This window comes from Thalassophryne amazonica, chromosome 2, assembly GCF_902500255.1.
Source record: "Thalassophryne amazonica chromosome 2, fThaAma1.1, whole genome shotgun sequence".
Lineage (NCBI taxonomy): Eukaryota > Metazoa > Chordata > Actinopteri > Batrachoidiformes > Batrachoididae > Thalassophryne > Thalassophryne amazonica.
Window position 1 is genome coordinate 6,529,207 of NC_047104.1, and position 21,848 is coordinate 6,551,054.

The 21,848-nt window shown below is 42.4% G+C and overlaps 1 protein-coding gene across 1 annotated transcript in view; it reads right to left on the reverse strand.

The window, feature by feature from the left end:
- The window catches only part of arfgap2 (ADP-ribosylation factor GTPase activating protein 2), a 49,714-nt gene that overhangs the window by 14,449 nt on the left and 13,417 nt on the right, over window positions 1–21,848 (reverse strand). Inside the window, exons 5-10 of the mRNA XM_034183368.1 lie at window positions 17,905–17,982; window positions 15,079–15,184; window positions 14,829–14,885; window positions 7,862–7,914; window positions 6,370–6,506; window positions 6,136–6,267 (exon numbers count right to left, since the gene is read on the reverse strand). Of these exons, the coding sequence (XP_034039259.1) occupies window positions 6,136–6,267; window positions 6,370–6,506; window positions 7,862–7,914; window positions 14,829–14,885; window positions 15,079–15,184; window positions 17,905–17,982 (563 nt within the window). The remainder of the gene's footprint in view (window positions 1–6,135; window positions 6,268–6,369; window positions 6,507–7,861; window positions 7,915–14,828; window positions 14,886–15,078; window positions 15,185–17,904; window positions 17,983–21,848) is intronic.

Consider the following 21,848-nt stretch of genomic DNA (forward strand, 5'->3'; position numbering starts at 1 on the left):
CTGAAATCTTAATGCAACCACAATTTCCATAAATGATTTGCAGAGGGGATCAGAAGGCTTATTTTATGTGAACGTTAAAGTCACCAATAATCAGAATGTTATCTGCACTAGTTGACAAGCTAGAGGTGAACGCACTAAATTCATCTAAGAATTCAAAGTATGGGCCAGGGGGCCTATATACAGTGACAAAGAAATACGGCTGATTTTTATTCTTGTGACCTTGGCAATACGTAGCACTGTGGGCAGAGCGGAGAATCAGATGTTCAAATTAATTATATTTATGATCCCCAACAGCTAATAAGCTAAACCTAGATTTGTAAATAAGAGCACAACCCCCGCCTTGCTTCGCCTCACGACGGACGTGACTAAAGGTACAAGTATATGCTGGTGGGCAGGCCTCATTTAAGGGAAGGACAGCTGTAGGTTTAAGCCAGGTTTCACATAACCCAATCATATCTAAGTGATGATCAATAATTAGATCATTAATCAATAATGATTTTGAGGACAGACCTAGACTAAGGACCTCAGTGGGGTTGACCATTGGACTGTTTGGATTTAGGGGTGGTCCAGAGTAGCATATATAAGATGCCTGTAAGTACGTTTAGGTTTGACACATTCCACGCGGGTTGTAGGTAGCAGACACAAAATATTTGATACTGCTGGAACAGCCAACAGGCCATCCTCAGTTTCTACATCATCCAATGTACTAATGGGTATTAAGTTTGCAAAGCATATCCCTCTATGATTTTTATGGATACATCTGTGGAGACAGGCCACAGTCTCAACTGGACCACTTTCCTTCCCTGCCACATAAACTGCACTATCACCATAGTGGATGCACTAATTTCCCCACATTCGTCATAAGCCTTGCAGGATCTCAAATCACCTGCTCCGTGGCCTGCTGCAATGTCCTAATGTCACTCTCCCTGCATGCACAACTTCAGTGAATGACTGAAGTTCATCTGGTTTCACGGGGGGAGAAGACTAGTTTAGTATGTCACCACTGCCTTTGCAATGCCCTGAGTGACACTTGCCTCAGGCACAAAACTAATAAATTCACTCAGTCATGTGCACAGGCATGAAAAAAACACAGATGTCAACACCCCTGTCACACCCTGATGATTTCGCCAGTAAATGCCAACCATATTAAAAACGATGCCATGCATTTAATAAGTTATTGGGTAAGTTTTGTATAAAAAAAAATGCTCATTAAAGCACACTGATATACACCATAATATGGCGAGTGCCTCAAAAACTTTTGAGCATTAACAATACTTTTGACGTATGCCAGCATGTGATTCATTCATCGCGCATATGTGGGATATAAGTTGTAGGTAAGTTATGTGATTGCTGACACACATTTCTTGTAAGATATTCATAAGCTGAAATGCGTCTGTTGATTGGCTGAAAGCTGCAGTCCTCATGTGAAGAGTTCAGACTGTTTCAAAGATGAAAACCATTCACTCACAGCGTAAATATAAAGTCAATCTGACCTTTTCATTTCAGTCGGAATCATCATCACAGCCTGACGAAAACCTATCCACATAAAGTATTCTGCCCCCTTCTGATTTTGGAAAATGATGTCTGAAAATACTTTAGTTCCTTGTCATGGCTGAAGAAATGTAGCATTTTTAAAAAAGTCCCTCTGTGTTTTGCGCGTTTCTCAGCCTGAATCAGGGAAGCCAGCGCTTTGTACCAACACAAAAAAATTAACTTATTTTAAAAGTTGAAAGAGTCACAGTGCCTCATTCATTCATGTCAGAGTTTACCACAGACATCAGTAGACTCTTCAGCATTCTGCATGCGATGAAAATAAATCCCATCATCCACCAAGAGAAAAATAAAATTAAAAAAATGTTCAATTAATGTTTGGCCTCCACGTGAAGCAGAAATGCCTTGTGAAAGCGTAAGCTGCTCAATGACATGCTTGTCAATATTTAAATGTTCCGCCTGCCAAGCAAAAGGGGAAACACAAGCCAAGGCAGACTTAACCGTTCTGACCCGCACCACTCAGTGGAAATGGGGCTTTCGGCATACGATGGCTAGTGGTGTGACAGGGTCCTAAACGAGAAAATATCTTTAGATATTTAAAACGAACTAGCATGTTGCCCGTGAGGATTCCATGGGTTCTAGATTGGGTCGTGCTTATAAAATAGGTAGCTGACATTTTTCAAGGGTGGTAATAAATTAAGCAAAGTTTCTATAATGAGTTGGAATGGTGTGCGAGTCCAGAACGTTTTTAGAACCTTAGACCTCAACAATGTTTAGAGGAAGAAATCAGCCCTTTTATTTCCTGTTAAGTACGTAATTTTTTAATGTTAATTTATGGTCTTAATGAATATATAAATTTTTTTAGGGTTTATCATATACACACTACTATCATCATCATCATTATTATCATTTTATTTAATTATTACTTCTACATTGTCATTTGATTTTTAAATGGACCACAACGGAAATATGTGTTTTCATTTTCTTGCGTCATCCATGTATTTTTAATGAATTTAAATTATACGTATTATGTACTTACAGTAGTGTTCAGAATAATAGTAGTGCTATGTGACTAAAAAGATTAACCCAGGTTTTGAGTATATTTCTTATTGTTACATGGGAAACAAGGTACCAGTAGATTCAGTAGATTCTCACAAATCCAACAAGACCAAGCATTCATGATATGTGCACTCTTAAGGCTATGAAATTGGGCTATTAGTAAAAAAAAATGTAGAAAAGGGGGTGTTCACAATAAAAGTAGCATCTGCTGTTGACGCTACAAACTCAAAACTATTATGTTCAAACTGCTTTTTTAGCAATCCTGTAAATCACTAAACTAGTATTTAGTTGTATAACCACAGTTTTTCATGATTTCTTCACATCTGCGAGGCATTAATTTTGTTGGTTTGGTACCAAGATTTTGCTGGTTTACTAGTGTGCTTGGGGTCATTGTCTTGTTGAAACACCCATTTCAAGGGCATGTCCTCTTCAGCATAAGGTAACATGACCTCTTCAAGTATTTTGACATATTCAAACTGATCCATGATACCTGGTATGTGATATATCGGCCCAACACCATAGTAGGAGAAACATGCCCATATCATGATGCTTGCACCACCATGCTTCACTGTCTTCACTGTGAACTGTGGTTTGAATTCAGAGTTTGGGGGTCGTCTCACAAACTGTCTGTGGCCCTTGGACCCAAAAAGAACAATTTTACTCTCATCAGTCCACAAAATATTCCTCCATTTCTCTTTAGGCCAGTTGATGTGTTCTTTGGCAAATTGTAACCTCTTCTGCACGTCTTTTATTTAACAGAGGGACTTTGCGGGGGATTCTTGCAAATAAATTAGCTTCACACAGGCGTCTTCCAACTGTCACAGCACTTACAGGTAACTCCAGACTTTGATCATCCTGGAGCTGATCAATGGGTGAGCCTTTGCCATTCTGGTTATTCTTCTATCCATTTTGATGGTTGTTTTCCGTTTTTTCCACGCGTCTTGTTTTTTTTTTTGTCCATTTTAAAGCATTGGAGATGAACAGCCTATAATTTTTTGCACCTGCGTATACGTTTTCCCCTCTCCAACCAACTTTTTAATCAAACTACGCTGTTCTTCTGAACAATGTCTTGAACGTCCCATTTTCCTCAGGCTTTCAAAGAGAAAAGCATGTTCAACAGGTGCTGGCTTCATCCTTAAATAGGGGACACCTGATTCACACCTGTTTGTTCCACCAAACTGACGAACTCACTGACTGAATGCCACACTACTATTATTGTGAACACCCCCTTTTCTACTTTTTATTTTACTAATAGCCCAATTTCATAGCCTTAAGAGTGTGCATATCATGAATGCTTGGTCTTGTTGGATTTTGAGAATCTACTGAATCTACTGGTACCTTGTTTCCCATGTAACAATAAGAAATATACTCAAAACCTGGATTAATCTTTTTAGTCACATAGCACTACTATTATTCTGAACACTACTGTACATTGAACTTACTAAATAAAATCACGCACACACTCACACTTTTAATATAAAGATGATTTCCTGCCCCCTGCTGGAATGATGTGCAAGTCCAGAATTTAGTTAGCAACATTAACTAATATCTGTAGCTAATATCCGTAGCTTCTCCAAAAAATATTTGCCCTATAAACATTCCATTTTGGCAGAGTTCATCCTTGAACCAAAATACATAAACATACCAAACGGCAAATGTCAGCTGTCCACATTTTCTCTGTGATCAAAATTATACACATGCACGCACACACAGAGAGCTTTTTTTTTTGTCTTTCCAGCATTCTGCCACAAGCAGGTGGTTCTAATTTTAGACATGCAGAAACAGAGACGGTATCAGAAGACATCAAAATCTCAGAATGAAGGCACCAACTCATGAAACTGACGGAGTCTAGATTTATTAATCAAGAGCCGAACTGCCCCTTTTAGGGATCAATAAAACTGTCTGAATCTGAGTAACTATAGTAAAATTGGCCTAACTGAAACGATATGATATGTGTATTACCAACCTACAGTGGGGGGCAATGTTCAGCTCATCCAATAACCGATAATTATCGGCGCTAATGTTTTTGTTTGCGGATTAGCTTTTCAGATAAGTTTTAAAACCATCATCAGACCAATTATCTTCCGATAAATTTAGTTCCGATAACTTTCAGTCCGCTAAAATGGTAAATGCACTGCACTTATATCGTGCTTTTCCATCTGCATCAGATGCTCAAAGCGCTTTACAATTATGCCTCACATTCACCCCAATGTCAGGGTGCTGCCATACATGGTGCTCACTACACACTGGGAGCAATAGGGGATTAAGGACGTTGCCCAAGGGCCCTTAGTGATTTTCCAGTCAGGCAGGGATTTGAACTGAGGATCTTCTGGTCTCAAGCCCAACACCTTAACCACTAGACCATCACCTCCCTCGCTAATATATATATTTTTTGCTGGTAAAGTGAGCAAAGTTTAACAGTCAAAAACATTTGTAAACCCTAAAATCAAACATTTTAATCCCTGTCGTGTGCAGATCAGTGGTTTATGGCAGACTGGCTGTCGCACGTTGATGGCGTCATCATTAAGCGCAAGATGTGATTGGCCGGTCGATGCAGCAAGCATTGTGGGTAGTGTAGTTCAGGTTCACTTTGGACATTACACTGTTACCATCTGCTCAACACAAACAAAACGGACTAATTTTAACAGTATTTCATTTTTGTTGTGGCATGGGATAATTTAATCGCCAAGACTGTGGGAGAGAGGAGATCTCATGGTGCAGCTGCAAGGACTTCTCTTCACCGTTTACACATAATAATCAGGATGCTTTATGTGGAATATTTTCTTCAGAATTTAATGAATCCCACTAAAACTAACAGGCAAGAATTTATATTTACTACGTGTTTTTTTTTTTTTTTTACTGCCAATCAGTGCATTAATGGACATATTTTGGTTGTTTAATCTGCAGGGTTCAAAACGTGTGAAAAAAGCAGCAGCTTTTAGTTCCTAAATGACGTATCTAATACCGAGATAAACTGACTTCTAATACTGTTTTTACTCCTTTTGAAAGATGACAGTGTTTGGGGTTTTATTTTTTTTCATTCATTTTTCATGCATTCTTTTTCTGTTTGTGATCCTTTTATTTACCCAGAAGCCCCTGCAGGGCTTAAAGTGAAACTGGTTTATCAGAAGTCGACAGTGTAATCTGATGTGGCCGCGTCTGAATAAACGTTATCTGTAATAAAGATAAATTTTTTAGCAGTTTATCGGTTTAAGTGTCATAAAAGACTTTTCAGTTGTCAGATTAATGGTTATCGAAGCTAACTTTTTGGTTCGCTGTGCCCACCACTGACAACCTATAACACGGACTTGCACCAACTTCCACAAAATCCTGCCTTAAAGTGTGAAAGTTGTTTTCAGAAAGCTTACACCGTTTCTGGGATGGATGGACATCACCACAACATAATCCCCCTTTAGGCTTTCAGCCAGCAGGGTTTAAAAAAAACAACATAAAATGGAAATACATCATTCAAATAAGTAGCACCGAGTCACTTTAACCTCTCTAAATTTAAGATAAAAAGCAGGATTGCAAAGCTCAGTCGTTAATTAGTGTTCAGGTAATATGAAGGAGATTTTGAAGCGGTACCTTCTGTTGCCAAAGCCCATGCCCAGCCTCTCGGCCTGCTCTCGCTTCTTGCCTTCCAGGTTCTGAAGCTTCTTTGCCTCAATCTTCCTGTCGATTTCCAGCTCCTTGTACGCCAAACGCATTGAGGCCACGCTGCAACATCAGAGCACAGGCGTCAAACATTTGATCCCGACACTGCCGAGCCTCGACGCCCCCACAACCTCGCCCCTGGTCCCCAAACCCAGGAGTACTCACATGGACTCCTCAGCTTGCTTCTTTGCCTCAGCGACCTGCTCCTCTCTCAGCTTCTCAGCCACCTGCGCCTGTTTCTCCACTTCAGAGAAGCTCTTACTGCTCACCTTCTGCGCGCCGAGACCCTTCTTGGCACCCAGCTGCATCGAGACAAAATGACACACACAGTTCTCTTTCACCTTCGTTTATCCTCAGCGCTCGGCGTCTGTCTAGTCCCATTAGCCTCACCACATCATGCACCAACCAACATTTTTTTATTTCAACTTTTCTGCAGCAACGTCTGCAGATCTCAGGACTAGGCCCAACTGCAGGACTACCGTAGTTCTTGTTCCCCACACAGCCACATTCCTGCTCTTAATCATCCTTTACACTGATTTCAGTGTAAATCAGTTGAAGTAATAACTGACTTGCTCTCATTTCATTTATTTTTCTGTTACACATCCTGCACACAGACACTCAGGAGACATCAACAACAGACTGATGGGAAGAAATGTACTTATTTTTATTGTCTCACTATGTTTTATTTTATAATTGTCCTACTACACGCTGGAGTTGTTCTGGCTGAAATCACCTGAGTGAGGAATCCTTTGGATTGTTATTTTGGGAATGAAAGCGCACGTGTAAAGTATGTTGCAGAAATAACTGGGAAATCATTCTTAAACATCCACCAAAAACAACTTTTACATGGCAACATGAATGAGTAATAAAACCCAGCAGTTCCTCCAGTTCCTTCACAATCAGGTAGCAGTTCCTAAGAAAGGTTCCAATCTCTGCAGGTGAATCGTACCTATGATTAGTCAAGCCCAGTCTGGTAGCATGCACTGGCACTGAACTTTGCAGCATTCACACCACCACAGAACCATCCCGGGTCCTGGATGGCAACCACCCAGGCAGACAACCGGCACATTCCTGCATCTCTAAAATAATGGTGAAATGTGGATGTCCCCATGGCCGCCTCCAGTTACTTGGCACAAACTCACAAAGTCCTTCCAGTGGTACCCAAAGATCCTCAGAAGAGACCTAGTACCAAAGACATCCAGTCCTCATCTTAGGTCACTGGTTAGCATCCAAGTCTCACAACTATACAGCAAGACTTGGACCTCACTCATCTTCAACCGCTTAATCCAGTTAAGGGTCACGGGGGTGGAGCCTATCCTAGCAGTCATAGGGCGTGAGGCGGGGTTCACCCTGGACAGGACGCCAGTCTGTCGCAGGGCCACATAGAGACAAACAAACAGAAAAGCCGCAGGTGCGAATCGAACCCATGACCTTCTTGCTGTGAGGCAACAGTGCTAACCACTAACCCACTGTGCTGCCTGCAAAGATATGGACATCACCAAACACCTCTGTCTAGTGTCCTTGTGAATCCATGAGCTCTTCCCAGGTGCCTCTCGATTTCAGAGGCCGAGGTCTCAGAGACGACGTCTCTACAAGTTCATCTATTCACCACATACAGATACTATATGACGAGTAGTTTGATTAAAACAGTACTCACCCCTTTTTTGCCAGTTGTGGGCTTCTTCTTCCCAATGATAGAGGACTTCATGTCTGTGAGAGTTAAAATGAGACAAAGATTCTCACCGAGCACAAACACACACAGAGTTCAATTCTTTAAAGCAAAGTGTCCAACGTCTGTTTCATTTTCAAAGTAGTTTTTGAGAAAGTATCTTATATTATTGTCTGAAACCGCGGTGGCAATCGTGCCATGAAGGGCCTCGACACCTGAGCAGGTGATTTCACTGATGATCAGGTGTTTATCATCAGCAAACCCACCTGCTGAGATGATTGGCTGCAAGGACAGCATGCACTGTCTTGGAACTCACTGCCCAGCCCTGAGAATAGAGAGAGAGAGAGAGAGAGAGAGAGAAGCTCCCACAGCATAAACTCCATTCAATGAGAAAAATATAGCTTTGTCACTGTTAAATCCAGCATGCTATTCCAAGCACAGGACACGATGCAGCTTCTTAACACCATCAGTACTCCTCTCTGCATGGAACGTTTACACATTTATACTAATGTTACTGTTTAGTTTGCAAAATACTCTGAGTGCAGGGAAATGCACATTTTCAGACGTGGAGGAACTCCCATTAAAACAGTTTTTGGGACATTTTCACCAAACAGAAATATTCTGACAAATACTGTAATAATTTTTCATACTTGCTCTCTAAACTATGACAGTGTTTTATGGCCACATTGAGTTTTTTTTAAAGACTTCGAGAATAAAGTCATAATTGTTATGTGTCGGACGCAGCTCGGAGAACCGACCAGCGTTTGAAGGACCCAGTATGAAATAAGCAGAGCACGGTACAAAGGCTAACTGAATTTAATACATAACAGTGATACATAAAAATACAAAAGAAAGTGCGGTCTGGCGTGGTGCGCTCCCAGCAGCACTAACGGTCCGGAGCCAGAAGCTGTTTGGACTCAAGGACCCCGCCGACACCCCCCAGGTGGCCGCAACAAACCGAGTCTGTGAAAGAAGGAACCATTATGTGAGTCCACACTCTACACACAGAGAGAACACTTAAAGGTGTACAAACAGCAAACACTTCCTGGCTTGATTACTAATCAACTTCCCAACCTGCAGGCATGGAACATCCAGTTCACAAAACTCCACTGCAGTGGAAGTCGATACATGACTAACATACAGCTCAATATAATAAAGGTGTGAGGGACACCACATTTACTGACTGTATAAATGTTAGTCACAAAATCTAACGTACCTCAGGAAGTGTGCTGACGAGCGTGAGACCTCACCCCCTCCTCTTTCACAGACCGTGCATCAAACCTGGACGTTCTCTGCATCCATTGATGATGAGATGGCTCCCGAGACGACGATCTCACCCGTCTGGTCACAAGGTCGAGTCTCTGGCAAATACACACTGTGCACTCCAGTCTTAAATGCCACCATGTTCCAATCCATGCAGATGCACCACAGCTGTGAGTCCTGATGAGCCGCAGGTGATCAGCCTCAGGTGATCAGGGTGAGGTCCTGATAAACTCAGCAACACAGCCACTCAGTTCCAAATGCAAACCACCTGGAAGGAGAAGCAAAGGACAGAAACAAAAAGGCAGCCAGGCCCCCCCAGCCATATAACAATAATATTACAAGAAAAAAGGCATCATTTTATAAGGAAAAAAACCCAAAACGTAATATTACAAGAGATGAGTTTTTCTCTCATAAAACTACGTCTTTATTCTGGTAAAATTACAAGTTTATTCTAGTAATATGACTTTATTCTTGTAATATTACAAGTTTTTTCTCATAAAATTGCAATTTTATTGTCATAATATTATGACTTTATTGTTGTCATATTAGGAGTTTTTTTCCTCATAAAACTACGATTTTATTCTCGTAATACTTTGAGTTTATTCTCAAAGTCTAAAAAACAAAACAAAAAACAAAAACAGAAAAACTCAATGTGGCCCTAAAACGACGGCGTACTAAACCATCCTATCATTAAGAAAAGGACTAAAGGAAAGTCAGTCATGATTACAGTCATGAAGCAGACGTCACAAACAGAATGCCCCGTGGGCATTTTACACAATGTAAGTCACCACAGACACACAACAAGTGGCCAAAGAGGAAGAAACTCAATTCAAAAACAGAACATCACCATCAACAGTATTTAATTAATTCATTGCTGTCATGCAGCAACTACGAAACAACACCGTGCACAGAGCAGAACTGGACGGTGCAAAACCACAGTGCACAAGAGAGTGTCGACAGACAGCACAGAACAAAGTGTGCCACTGCACAACTACCTACCTACCAAAGGAGCTTGTACTCAGTATTTTTCTTTGTTTTGCAGATGTTTCCACATTTAAAACAGTCAGAATGTTGTATCTTTTGACTTCATTTTATTTCAATTCAATTATTCAAGTACAACTCTTTGTGCAGCTTTTCCCCTTACGACAAAAACATTGAGAAATTTATTTTCTTAAATAAAACACTGATTTTGTAGCTGTGCTGAAGTACTGCAGCCATGTAACTTTCAACAGAAACCAGTTAGCACATTCTTAAACATGCTTGTCACCTTTCGGGAGCGATCCTTCGTGTGAACTCAAACGCATTGAGTCCTCTAGACGAAAGGACAAACCTGTAATTACCAACAACTGTCAACAACGTCAAGTGCAAGACACAAATAAAAGAAACATACTAAATACAGAACTAATAAAAGGGAAAGAAAAAAGTGACATCACTCACTCACTCACACTCACACAAAAAAAAGCCCAAACTGTTTACACCCTATAAAAATTGTGTCAAACTAAATGGTCACAGAAGACAGAGTAAGGAACGAGAAACACAAATGCAGCCCGACGTCAGAAGTCAGGCATGATGTGCACCAAACACTGGCGGTGTGTCTCAGATGAACATTCCACTTTTTTGCCTTGAGGAGCTCTTTGACTTCTTGCTTCGACAGGATATTTCGTGTCTTTATCTATCTGCACTGTGAAACTACATCCTACCAGTTCAGAATTCATGATGCTGTTTCCACCAGCAGCCACATCACCATGCCTTCTAGACTGGACCACTAAAATGTTTTATTTTCTGGTTTACCACACTCTAGCATTAGGGGTCTACAGTTGGTTCAAAATGCTGCTGTCAGACTCTTGACAGGAAGCAGAACATTCTACCACCTCACACCCATTTTGGCATCTCTTTACTGGCTTCCTGTTCCTGTGAGATCAGCTTTTAAGATTCTGCTATTAACCTATAAAATTATTCACAGACTAGCACCCTACATACCAGCCCAGGCTCTGTGTTCTCAGGATACAGGACTACTTTGTGCCCCTAGAGTGAATAAGAAGTCTGCGGGTCACAGAGCTTTCTCTTATCGTGCCCCTGTTCTGTGATATGATCTCCCTGCATCAATAAAACAGCCAGATTCTGTAGAGACTTTCAAGTCCAGACTTAAGACACACCTATTTTCCCTTTCGTATGGTTAGCATACTGGCATAGTATGTTACTATGCTTCCTACCCTTTTAAATTCATTTTATTAGTAACAGAACAGGTCTTGGCCTCACCTTTATCTAAATTCTGGGTCTGTTAGTGAAGCTTAGGGCTAGCAGCCAGCAATCACCTTAGCATTTTCTCTGCTTTCCTGTAGATTTACCGCTGAAGAATTATACCTTAGGTGTGGTTTTTCCGGCCGACTGAATACATGAGAGTGGCGTCTGTGGATAGTGGGATACTGGACTGACAGCAGGATCCCATGCCTGAAATTGTTGCAGTTGTTTTGTTTTTTTCCCCAAACTTTATAAAACTTTGTTAAAAACCTTGTAAATGTTAGAATGGCCTAATCAGTGGGTCACCCCTCTGAGTCTGGTCTGCTTGAGGTTTCTTCCTCAGTATTATCAGAGGGAGTTTTTTCTTACCACCGACGCCTGTGTTCTTGCTCTTGAGATTGGTAAGGTTAGACCTTACTTGTGTGAAGTGCCTGGAGGCAGCTTTCTTGTGATTTGGTGCTACATAAATGTAATAAATTGAATAAATAAAACACCAGTGAGCCAGTTCCACTGGTAGTCACACATGCCCTATAACACCGCCTCCATCATGTTTGACAAACGATATTTTGTACTTCAGATCATGATTCTCCACATCCTCCTGGTACACGTTAGTGCCCCAGCTATCCATCAATTTTCTATACCCACTTACTCCAGTTAAGGGTTATGGGGGTGCTGGAGCCTATCCAAGCAGTCACGAGGTGTGAGGCGGGGTACACCCTGGTACACCCTGTCAGAGGGCCACATATAGACAAACAAACACATTCACAACCACAACTACAGTCAACATAAAGTTTCTAATTCACCTAACTTGCATGTTTTTGGATGTTGTGAGGAAGCCGGAGCACCCAGGGGAAATCCAAACAAACACAGGGAGAACAAGCAAACTCCACAGAAAGGCCACAGGTGGGACTCCAACCAACGACTTTCTTGCTGTGAGCCAACAGTGTTAACCACTAAGCCACTGTGCTGCCCTACAAGTTTTTGTTTTCTGACAAAATGTAATCTGGCCGTCCTGAACTTCAGTGTTTCCAGGAGTTGGCACCTTGTCCTAAACCTTTTGTATTTGCATTCATGAAGGTGTTTCTTGATTGCAGACACTGACAACGATACACCAACCTTCTCCAGAGTGTTCTTGATTTGGCTAGGTGCTCTGAAGGGTTAACCCCCCCCCCCCCCAGAATCACCACCACCACCACCAAGGAAATACACTCAACAAAAATATAAACGCAACACTTTTGGTTTTGCTCCCATTTTGTATGAGATGAACTCAAAGATCTAAAACTTTTTCCACATACACAATATCACCATTTCTCTCAAATATTGTTCACAAACCAGTCTAAATCTGTGATAGTGAGCACTTCTCCTTTGCTGAGATAATCCATCCCACCTCACAGGTGTGCCATATCAAGATGCTGATTAGACACCATGATTAGTGCACAGGTGTGCCTTAGACTGCCCACAATAAAAGGCCACTCTGAAAGGTGCAGTTTTATCACACAGCACAATGCCACAGATGTCGCAAGATTTGAGGGAGCGTGCAATTGGCATGCTGACAGCAGGAATGTCAACCAGAGCTGTTGCTCGTGTATTGAATGTTCATGTCTCTACCATAAGCCGTCTCCAAAGTCGTTTCAGAGAATTTGGCAGTACATCCAACCAGCCTCACAACCGCAGACCACGTGTAACCACACCAGCCCAGGACCTCCACATCCAGCATGTTCACCTCCAAGATCGTCTGAGACCAGCCACTCGGACAGCTGCTGAAACAATCGGTTTGCATAACCAAAGAATTTCTGCACAAACTGTCAGAAACCGTCTCAGGGAAGCTCATCTGCATGCTCGTCGTCCTCATCGGGGTCTCGACCTGACTCCAGTTCATCGTCGTAACTGGCTTGAGTGGGCAAATGCTCACATTCGCTGGTGTTTGGCACGTTGGGGAGGTGTTCTCTTCACGGATGATGCGAAGGAGATGTGTTGCACTGCATGAGGCAAATGGTGGTCACACCAGATACTGACTGGTATCCCCCCCCAATAAAACAAAACTGCACCTTTCAGAGTGGCCTTTTATTGTGGGCAGTCTAAGGCACACCTGTGCACTAATCATGGTGTCTAATCAGCATCTTGATATGGCACACCTGTGAGGTGGGATGGATTATCTCAGCAAAGGAGAAGTGCTCACTATCACAGATTTAGACTGGTTTGTGAACAATATTTGAGGGAAATGGTGATATTATGTATGTGGAAAAAGTTTTAGATCTTTGAGTTCATCTCATATAAAATGGGAGCAAAACCAAAAGTGTTGCGTTTATATTTTTGTTGAGTATAATTCTGCCATCATTCACATTAATCGTTTTCCATAATTCCAGGTCTTTTGTTGTTGTTTGGCCCACCAGTGCATTCCTTTTTCAAATTGTCGATTCTGGCTACTCTTAAAGTTCCTGTTATTTGTCTAACAGGTTTAAAAAAAAATTTTTTTTTTTGGGGGGGGGGGGGGGGTGATAAGCCTAATAATTGCCTCCTTTACTTGGAGCAACACCACTATGAACCTCATACCAAGCACTCCAATGACAAGTGCTCTAATGGAATACTTTGAGTCAACACTCGGTAGACACTCCACACCGATGGAATGCCTTGAATTCAACCAGTACACACGTGTAGGTAGGAGAGGTGGCCAAGTGGATAAATGTGCTTGTTTTCATTGTGGAAGGTTCCAGTTTCAAAGCCTATCCCTGTCCACTCTCCATGTAATCTGGAGTTGCATCTGGTGGCAAACTTCTGCCAAATCAACATGGCATGGCCACCGCAGATCCACCACTTACATGGCTTATGCATGCACTTGTCTTCTTCTGTTTGTTTTTCTGGGGATGTTACAGCACCACACACAGGCCTGACATATGTACCAAAACGTTAAACAAAGCTTCGCGGCACAGAATCTGCCTCAAACATTTTTGGAATCAAATTATTCAAGTTACTTGACTAATCATTTCAGCCCTAAAATCATGTCATCTCATTTTTCTGGAGGGTCTAACTCAACACTTTGTCTGTTTAATTTACCATTGACCAACGAGGGAAAAGATCACACCCGACCATGAAGCTGCCTGTCCAAAGTGATGCCTTAAGTCTTAACAATAATCTGTATACATTTAGTTTTTCTTCTCGGGTCACTAAAGGCTTCTAAAAATGCCCAACCATGTGTACAAATGGCTAAAATTCCAAAATGTTGTTGTCATAATTTTGTTATCCCCCCTTTGACTTTAAGATGAAATACTACACGACTAACAAATCCACTGTGGTGATGAACAGAGACAAAACTACAAAAACTGCATCACTGTTCAAATATTGCACACCAAACAAACACAAAGGAGTGGCACTGTGGCGCCTGAATAAACCAAACTGTCCCTTATGATGAGGGTAGAGCAGAACGGTTTGTCAAACGGGCACACAGACTCACCAATGGAGGCTTTGGGTGACGTGCTCAGACCATCGGTGCTTGGTCCGTCCTCTAGCTCTAACAAAGACGGACACAGACAGTCCAACATAAAACATCACCGTTTCCCCGCAGTGTACTGAATAAATGACAGCGACCACACACTCTTCTCTGAAATTAGCAGGACAAATGTACCATTAAATTCAAGACATTTTTCAAGTACACAAACAGTGACAGTGCACAATGAAGCTCAATTTATTCTCCTTAAACTCACGGTTTTCGTCCTGGCCTCTGGCTGTTGTGTCGGTCAGCTGTGGGGTGACGTTGGCTCCATTCTGCTCCAGTGCTGACGTCGGTGTCACACTCCAGTCATTCACAGCCTGAAAGGAGAAATTCAATTCCAAGCTCATTGTCTTACGATGTTACATTTTTCCGGAAGAACACGAACTCATTTCATCACTTTATCTGCCAAATCAGCAACAGAAGCAGGTTTATTGAAAAGTGGACTGAGACTTTCATTTTATTTTATTTTGAGGATGTGCCAGTGCAGGCACAACTAGGCTTACTGAGTTACTGACAGCTTCAGACGGAACTGTGTTAATGTGGACACGGTCTGAGGTGGCAGGTTGTTGAGAGGTGCAGAAAACACCTGAAGAAGCTGGTCCTCTGAAGCCGCTGGACTCGGGATTTTCTCATTGTCCTTCAAATCAGCAGTGATACTCCGTCAGTGCAGTGAGGTAGTTGGTGATCTCTCTGTGGTCCTTCCAGTCAGAAGCAGAGTTGTTTAATGAAAACTGCTTGAGAAGTTTCTCAGAGAGCAGTTATTCAGCATCTCTCACCTTCATCAAACTGCACCCTGTTCCCCAATCCTAAACACTTCCTCCTTTCCTAGCCTATCATCTGATTTTCACTGTGAACCAAGTCATTGTTGGAACTAATCTTGGTGCCCGATGGTGCACAGCTGTTCTCACATGAACTGATCCATGATCTCACATCCAAGCTGTCTGTATCAGTTCTGATAAATCCAGTCAGTCCAGTCTCAGGACACAAGAAGGTCCACCACAGCTTCACTGGTCTGCTTCTGTAAGTGTCCTCACCGCACAGAGTTTTAGTCTCTACCTGTATGCAGGAACCAGGTGGATCATTAGGTGGGCCACGTGCAACACTGGGGGATGGCATGTTAAAAAACGAGAGTGGGTTACCGGCTCAATTCAGACACAAGGCAAAATGGCCCATTTCGGCATAAACATGGCCACCATTTGAAAACAAATCTATGCAAATAATTTTTGGAGGGTGAGCGAGACATGTGAGAGACATACTCATAATCTAAAAAAAAAAAAAAAAAAAAATCCGTAAATCACAATGTATTTTTTTTTAAATAATTTATTTGTATGTTACTGCTGCAAATAAGTATTTGAACACCTACCAACCAGCAAGAATTCTGGCTCACACAGACCTCCTTCCCTCAGTAAGAGCATTGAAGATGGGTCATGGCTGGGTCTTCCAGCATGACAATGACCCCAAACACACAGCCAGGGCAACTAAGGAGGGGCTCCGTAAGAAGCATTTCAAGGTCCTGGAGTGGCCTGGCCAGTCTCCAGACCTGAACTCAATAGAAAATCTTTGGAGGGAGCTGAAACTCCAAACCTGAAAGATCTAGAGAAGATCTGTGTGGAGGAGTGGACCAAAATCCCTGCTGCAGTGTGTGAAAACTTGGTCAAGAACTACAGGAAACATTTGACTCTGTATTTGCAAACAAAGGCTACTGTACCAAATATTAACATTGATTTTCACAGGTGTTCAAATACTTATTTGCAGCAGTAACATACAAATAAATTATTTAAAAAAAAAAATCATACATTGTGATTTCCAGATTTTTTTTTTTTAGATTATGTCTCTCACAGTGGACATGCACCTAAGATGAAAATTTCAGACCCCTCCATGATTTCTAAGTGGGAGAACTTGCAAAATCGCAGAGTGTTCAAATACTTATTTTCCTCACTGTATAACAGATGCAACTGACTCAGACTGGCTGAAAGGCTGTAGAGTCCAGAATCAATCCACACTGCAAAGTTTCTATGAAGTACAGAGCAGAAGATAAAAATAAAGCCTCTGCTGTTCTCCACCAGTCACTGAAGTTTCTTACACGCAGATCAAACATTAGAGAGAAATAGTCCCAGTAACTGTGGAGTTGGTTTGAGTCCTGCAGCAGGTATCGAGTGATTCCCCGACGTTCATATGCTGAGAGCGCAGTAGCAGAACACCACGTTCACCAAAAAAGCAGCACGCACACACTCTCTCACAGAAATTCATCATTTCAACAGATAGACCACATTAAACCTGGTTCACATGGCAGGATTTTAAAATTATCTGTACGTTTCCAAAACCCGAGAGACCACACACGTGAAGATAAAAAAAACAAAAAACAAAATCATAGATCTGACAGGTTTGGTCGTACAGTGTGCGGTGTTCAGCCACACGGTAAAAATAACAACACCACACACGAACAGATTTCACACACCAACATTCTCAGGTCAGACAGGAAATCTCGCAAAATCTCTTGAGATTAAACATGACTTCAGAATAAACAAGTGGAGATACTTTGTGAACTATTTAAGACAGAGGGAAAAAAAGATACAAAAAGAAAAAGAAAAGGTGTTCTTTAAAGAAGTGGAGACAGCGCGACCACCGGACTTTCTGGTAAGTCAGAACAGCTGTTTTGATTTTATTTTCCGCTCCATACGTCCGTCACCTCGCTTTCTGATTAGCTACACGTCACATTCAGCAGGCTGCGTGCTCGTTTGTGGTCGGAGGACACCACACACGCTGCGATATCGGGCCAATACAATCCAACATGTTGAATATCCCCGATTTGTGATCGGAGCGCTCCTGACGTCCTTCCGAGCAGATCGGGGCGCTCTTAACACACCACACATGGCAGGAATATCTGATAAGATTATCTTTAGCAATTGTCGGAAGGGGAAGATCGGGTCTGATATCGGCCTAATTATCCTGCCGTGTGAACCAGGCTTCAGCAACATAAAATGTTAAACTGCATCCAAAACAGACAATCAATGTGTAACGGAATATCTACACAAACCTGTGCGTGTTCTGTAAAAAAGTCTGCGTCTTTCTTCTCAGGAACAGCTCCTGTTGTGTGAGAAGACTCGACCCACAGCTGTAAGGAGGTAAAGTACGGTCATTACCATGTTTATATAATCAATTGATTAGTGACAGAGCAACGCAGTTCGTTAGCATCTTAACACGTGAAATCAACAAGGAGCTCCCAAATCTTGGCTTCAGAGTTGCTTTATTTTCCACCTATTTTGTAGCTTATGGGCCCAATATGAAAAATCCAAAATGTGAACTTCATCCTCCACAGTTTTTGTTCTAGAAGGGCGACACATTTTGGTTGTGGGCGGATACTTTCTTGCCAACTTTGAAGGGTCATATGTCAGAGCTCTCCAAAGAAATTTAGAGCATGAGCATCCACCGGCACACGACGTCCCCCCAGAAGGTTTAACAATGTGCCTTTTCAAATACCAATGGAAGCCATTTCCTGCAATTTCAGCTTTACATCTTATCTGAAATTACAAAGTAAAGAGACCTTAAAAAATAAATACGTCGTTGAATAAAGTGCTTTTTGTTGACGGTGACTGGGGCCGAAGCATTGATGTTTGCCTCTGATGACCCCAGCCCGTCGTGGTGAGCGAGCGTTGCTGCGGCCCGCAGCCCACTTTCTTTGTCATGGGACCAGCACGCCCTACTCCCTCCCCACTGAGCCCTTCAATCACAGCGTCCTGGAGGCTCCTTCACTTCTCCGGTTGCTCCTTCTCTGCTACACAGACAGCGGTTACCACCAAAGTTGCCACAAAACCAAACAAACAAAAAATGCCAACGTTGTCTTCTGATCTGCAATCTTTGTGCACTGCTTGTGCTTCGTTATGTTTCACGACGTACACAGAGTCAGATGAAGTTGCTTATGTGAAATTTCCCCACAAAATTAGGGATTTTAAAACTTTGCATGAGATGGGATATTCCACCGATAACCGTTAACCCAAACAATGACACGAGTCTCACACCTGAAACATCGCCAGATGACAACGCTTCAAGACATTTCAGAGGAAAATTGAGGCACAGAGAAAAATGATGCTGCGACGCTGCAAACTGACGCATTTCAATAAATTTAACCAGAATAACCTGGGAAAATAGAAAGGGAACACCTTAAAATTGAAGATCAGCATGAGTGCTTGGACAAAGCCTGTATCACTGCAAGTATAACAGACAATGCCTTGATTTTTTTTCCCCACACGTACCTATTGCCTAGTTTAAACCTAATAAAAGTTCCTTTTCAATTTATACAAAAACCTGCTATGTGAAGATCTAACCAAAATCTATTTTTATTTTTTGGACCTTCCTGGAAAGAAATCTTTTATATATATATAAGAAATATTGGAGTCAGAAAAGTTTTCTGAATCCAATATTTCTCTATGTTGGACGACTTGCCATCCATCAATTGTTATGTTCTCCACCCCCCCCTCCCAAATTAAGCAAACAAAGAGTCAAGTAAATTAGATCAATTTATTTTGTTGTAAACAGCATATGAATGTTTCTAAAACGTCAGTAGCGTGCTTGTCTACCTTCTTAGTGTTTTAGGCATCCTTGAAGTTCAATATTTCCACCAGTTCCTCCTCTGTGAACTCAGCAAATCTCACTGGCAGACGATTTTCTGCTGTCGTTGACATGTTTGTTGCCATTTTTTCCACCAGCGTCTGTCAGCTAGTTCCTGACCTCCGCTATGTCATTAGTGATGTAATCTCATGAATAACTGTATGCCGCACTCTGATTGGCGAGCTGTTGGCAGTGTTGGTCAGTGGGAACCGATCCAATATAACTTTTGGTCCTAGCCTTTTTGGATCCCTTCGGATCCAACATAACTTTCTAGCACCAAGCATGCCAAAATACAGGTAAATGATGGACAGAAAGGCTAATCTGTGATTGGCTATTGCAACCTCAGTGGAGAACATACATACACACCCATATATATATATATATATATACATATACGAAGTCTGTTAGAAAAGTATCCGACCTTATTATTTTTTTCAAAAACCATATGGATTTGAATCACGTGTGATTGCGTCAGCCAAGCTTGAACCCTCGTGCGCATGCGTGAGTTTATTCATGCCTGTCGGTTGCTTCATTCGCCCGTGAGCAGGCTTTGAGTGAGGTGTGGTCCACCCCTCTCGTCTATTTTTTATTGCGAATAAATGTCTGAACGATTTGGATCTTTGCTGCATCAATTTTTTTTCCAGAAACTGTAAGAGACCTCCAGGTGGACACCGTTCAAAAATTAATATGGCTTTCAGGGACGATTTTATGGGGATTAAACAGATTACGGGGTGTTACTGCCCCTTTAAGGACGGCCCACAACTGCTGAGAGCGCAGCGTGCTCCCAGCACCGATGGACAGGCTGACACCCCGCACAAACAACCAGATCACTTCCAACGTGAAAGCTTTGTTGATCCGGGACCTCGTCTGACTTTCACAAAAAGGCAGACGATGTGGACGTCAGCACTTTTTCCGGCACATTCCACCGTTACAGGAGTTTTTTTTTCATGCCAAAAGAAGCCGAGGGACGCGCCACGGAGCCGTTCATTACGCAGGACAAAACCACCTCGGTGTTGGTCTCACAGGACGGCTTAAAGGTGGATTTCAGACGGCGAAAAGAAACGCCGTGATGAAGCCTCACAGGACATGTTCTCGCATGTCCAGCTCATGCACAATCACAATCGGATATTCACACGACTGGAAAGCAACCGGAATCCGTCTGAAATCCACCTTTAAGCCGTCCTGTGAGACCAACACCGAGGTGGTTGTTTGTGCGGGGTGTCAGCCTGTCCATCGGCTGCGCTCTCAGCAGTTGTGGGCCGTCCTTAAAGGGGCAGTAACACCCCGTAATCTGTTTAATCCCCATAAAATCGTCCCTGAAAGCCATATTAATTTTTCGAACGGTGGCCACCTGAAGGTCTGTTACAGTTTCTGGAAAAAAATTGATGCAGCAAAGATCCAAATCGTTTAGACATTTATTCGCAATAAAAATAGACGAGAGGGGTGGACCACACCTCACTCAAAGCCTGCTCACAGGCGAATGAAGCAACCGACAGGCGTGAAAAAACTCACGCATGCGCACGAGGGTTCAAGCTTGGCTGACGCAATCACACGTGATTCAAATCCATATGGTTTTTGCAAAAATCATATGGATGATGCGCCGTGATGAAGCCTCACAGGACATGTTGGGGCATGTCCAGCTCATGCACAATTTCTCGGATAGTCACACGACTGAAAAGCCACCGACAGCCGTCTGAAATCCATCTGAAAGCCGTCCTGTGAGACCAACACAGAGGTGGTTTTGTCCGCGCCATGAGTGGCACGGTGGCGCATCCCTCCGGCTGTAACAGTGGAATGTGCCGAAAAAGTGCTGATGTCCACTGCCTTTGTCTTGTCTGATGTCTTCTGCCTTTTTTGTGGAAGTCAGACGATGTCCCGGATCAACAAAGCCTTCACGTTGGAAATGATCTGGTTGTTTCAGCGGGGTATCAGCCTGTCGATCGGCGCTCGGAGTGCGCCACGCTCTCAGCAGCTGTGGGGGGTCTTTAAACCGGTTGGAGCACTCCTTAATCTGTGTAATCCCCATAAAATCGTCGCTGAAAGCCAACAGCATTTTCCGAATAGTGTCCACCTGGAGGTCTCTCACAGTTTCTGGAAAAAATTGATGCAGCAAAGCTCCAAATCGTTCAGACATTTATCCGCAATAAAAGTCAGACGAGAGGAGTGAACCACTGCTCACAAAGCCTGCTCACAGGCAAATGACACAACCGACAGGCGTGAAAAAAACTCACGCATGCGCACGAAGGTTCAAGCTTGGCTGATGCAATTACACGTGATTCAAATCCATATGGTTTTTGCAAAAAATAACAGACCTCGTATATATATATATATATATATATATATATATATATATATATATATATATATATATAT